The sequence below is a fragment of the Botrytis fragariae genome (genome assembly GCF_013461495.1).
Source record: "Botrytis fragariae strain BVB16 chromosome Unknown tig00000112, whole genome shotgun sequence".
In the NCBI taxonomy this organism is placed as follows: Eukaryota; Fungi; Ascomycota; class Leotiomycetes; order Helotiales; family Sclerotiniaceae; genus Botrytis; species Botrytis fragariae.
This window is the reverse complement of record NW_023500997.1, coordinates 935254-938648: the sequence shown is the minus strand read 5'-3', so window position 1 is coordinate 938648 and position 3395 is coordinate 935254. Positions and strand designations below refer to the sequence as shown.

General features: G+C 41.9%; 1 protein-coding gene across 1 annotated transcript; it reads right to left on the bottom strand.

Annotated features, from left to right (window-relative positions):
- Positions 1-514: 514 nt before the first annotated feature.
- Bfra_007855 (putative glutaminase protein) lies at positions 515-3172 on the bottom strand (the record flags this gene model as incomplete). The annotated part of the gene is made up of 10 exons (XM_037338223.1): positions 515-587; positions 649-784; positions 839-1378; positions 1427-1814; positions 1861-2266; positions 2324-2363; positions 2415-2686; positions 2759-2839; positions 2946-3024; positions 3073-3172. The coding sequence occupies 10 exons, from the start codon at positions 3170-3172 to the stop codon at positions 515-517; spliced, it is 2115 nt and encodes a 704-aa protein (XP_037190286.1).
- Positions 3173-3395: the final 223 nt, after the last annotated feature.

The following is a 3395-nucleotide window of genomic DNA, read 5'->3' as shown; positions in this document are numbered from 1 at the left end:
GAATTGACATGATTAGACCTGATACGAAAAAAAAGTCGTGATATGCGAGGAGAAAAATTTGATTATTGTACTCTGTATTCCCCAATTAGCTGCAATGTTGTGCTTGAACGTCGAGTTGCATGGGAATGCTAATAAATTATGTACAAATGAAGTATCCTCCTGCATTCAATCAATTAACTCCCGTCAAAAAGACAGAAAGAAATCGAATAGAATCAAAAATTGTGTGGAAATCAAACTCTTCCATAAACAAAATAAAATAAAGGGTGGTATCTCTAGTCAAAGTATGTTGTAAATGCCAAAATGTCCCATAGCTCCCACCAAATACCCAAAGGAGATATCACCAAAATCCTATAATTAATCTCTAACCGCCGTATGCCATGTATCGTAACAGATGTCTCGTCATCTATGCCTTGAATTTGACTGCCATGCTTCCATCTTCTGTGTCGCATTTAGCGTCAAATGTGAGACTGCATTTGGCTTCGCATTCAATCTCTCTCTTAGGTATTGTTGCTGATCAGCCATCAATTGCAAGAAGAGCGAAATGACCGCCAACAACTGGACGAGCGATGAAGGGACCTGACCACCAACTGTGATTGTGTTAGTATGTTCTGCATGATAGAAGTAGTGAGTATGAATGTGATAACTTACTCTGCAGTTTGAGTATTGTAAAGATCGGTGAAGGCACGGTCAGTTGGAGTAACACCAATCCATGTTGCGAGTTTGGAGATAAACATTGATTTTGTGGATGGAGATGCGATTGCTGCTGCCCACATTTCCCAATCGGCTATTTGAAAAGACTGTTAGTAGCTGCAGCGTAGAAAACGTGCATGAAACTTACATTTGGTGCAAACATTTCTGGAGTCAAGTTGAACACCATATACATTAGCAATTGTTGGGTAGTATTCGCTTTGCATATCGTAAATTCGTTTTGGAACAAAATTGAGCTTCAAAAGGGTATCTGCGTAAAGGTTATACAAAAGACCATGTCCAGTATTATCTTGATAGGCCAATTTGGTATGTGCTGGAACAGAGGCAGTTGCTGGAACAATAGCGAGTTTCTCCCATTGTGTAAGGTAATCGTGTGCAATGTTTGTATAGTTCAATGCATCGGCGGAATTTCCAGTGATATTGGCAATTACTGACATTGCTTCGATTGCAATGATACCTTTGAGGGCAAGATTGGTTTGATTGGCGAGCGTGCCTTGGAAATCATCGGTGGAGAGTTGATTTGCTGGAATTAAAGCTTCAGCAACTAGGAAAGTAGTCCATTGTTTGAGCAATGGGTAGTGTTGAGTCAGATATGCGGTATCGGAAGCATGTTGAGAGTAGGCGAGAGTCATGATAATCATGTTTCCACATTCTTCAAGAGGCATAGGTTCTATTCATCATTAGTATGTAATAATTGTGTACCAAGGGAAAAGCTTACCTCCATCACCAGTTGGATGTCCAATCGCACGAGGATAGTTGGCACCTAAATCATGGATAGAGTATTCCTGAGGAAAGTGGCCGGCCTCTTGGTTCTCATAAAGAGGATCCAGCATGTATTTTAATAATGCAGGGTTGGAATAGAGAAATATAGGCATAGCTGGGAACATGACATCAACAGTTTGAGTGTTACCATCGGAACTGATTTCTTTGAGAAAGTAGTATGGCTTATCCGGTGTTCCGCAAAGTTGAACAGCTCCAAATGCTTGACGAGCTGAAAGGGAAGTAATAGTCAAATAATCTTGACCACCGACTGCGAGGGAGTCGACAGCAATTTTATGGTCCCAAACACCCCATTTCATGACCCAATCGTTGTAAAAATCGGTGACCTAAAGCAATCAGCATGGTGTAAAATGACGACAAGAATCCACATACCAAAGAGATATCAGAATCCCAATAACTAGCCCATAAAGAAGGAACAGATCTTAATCCACCATCTCCGAGGAAAATGATTGCGTTTTCTTGAGCATGGACAATGGTGTAAAGTGTTTCGACTGGGGTACTTCCAACATTTCCGAGATTGTTAGCAAATCCAAATACTGGCCAAGCATCTTCAATAGCTCTGTAGACGGTGTCCTGAGTGTTTGGAAGAGAGCCATTATTGAGGAAATTTCCGCGAACAACGGAATCCTGTCCTGATTGGTATGACATGCCATTGACGGCCTTGGTAGACCACAGCCAGTAGCCCCAATGAGCTTGATCATCTGCATAATCCGCATTGAATTCGCTTTGATCCTGTCTCCAACTTCGATGGGAACCAATGCCATCATTTACGGTGTAACTTTATAAAAGTTAGCATGATTGTTTTGAAGGTAATTCCCGAATCAGAATAACTTACTTCCATTGTACAGTATCAGATTTGTGGATGGAAGTCCATTCTGGGCTTTATGTCAGCATGGCCCCTCCACTCTAGAGGAGAACAAACTTACCTGCAGATGTATCACAGTACAACTCAACAGCATGAGTAGCGCCGTCCAATGATTCTACAGATACATAAAGATATGTACCAATAACCGATTGTCGTCGAATATCATCTGGTGTGAGCGGGGACAAGAATGTAACATTCATTGATACTTTCCCGGCGACAGTCATCAAGAATGTGGATCTGGTTGAAGTATACTCCATATGATCTTGCGTAACACTTGGTGGAACAACGCCATTGACACCTGCAGCACCCATCCAGGTGTAAGCTGTGCCATCCCTAGGTATAGTTTAGCAAATATAATCTGGGGAAGCCTGGAATTGATAACCATAATAGTCCAAGAGTACTTACACTTTGATGAGACCAGCCCAAGCTGTGACGGAGCCAGCCCCTCCAGCAACCGAACCATCAGGTTGAGGTCCGCTATTCACTCTGTTAGAGCCTACTTCATGTAACCAAGAACTTCGACTTACGCCCAGAAACGACTAAATACATGTTAGTTATGGGTTCTGATACTCAATTGAAGGAAAAAACTTACGGCCAATACCCCGGGAGGATACCTCCACTAGCACCAGTACTTCCTGCCTCCAACCATGTATTCATGTATGGTGATTTGACTACTTCATATTAGATTTATCCTCGAATCGAGAAATTGTTATAAATACCAGCTAAAGGAATCGCAGGAGGTCTAACTGGACTAAATGTAGAACCAGAGACGAAACTCACGACAGTGCCTAGCACTCCCGCTAAAAGAGAAGTCTTCATGACGAATCACCAAAGAAGAATCAAATGATTATTACTGATTAAAGGTATTGCAATGTACGAATAGGTATTAAGAAAAAGGTATGCTCATGAATCAAGAAAGAATGACAGGAGTCGTTCAGTTCGTGGTGGTGAAGAAGACAGGGAGGAGGGGATTTGGAGCTCTTTTGTAGAACCGAAAAATAAGCTAGTTGGACCTCAAAGGAGGGGTAGTGACGGGGTATTG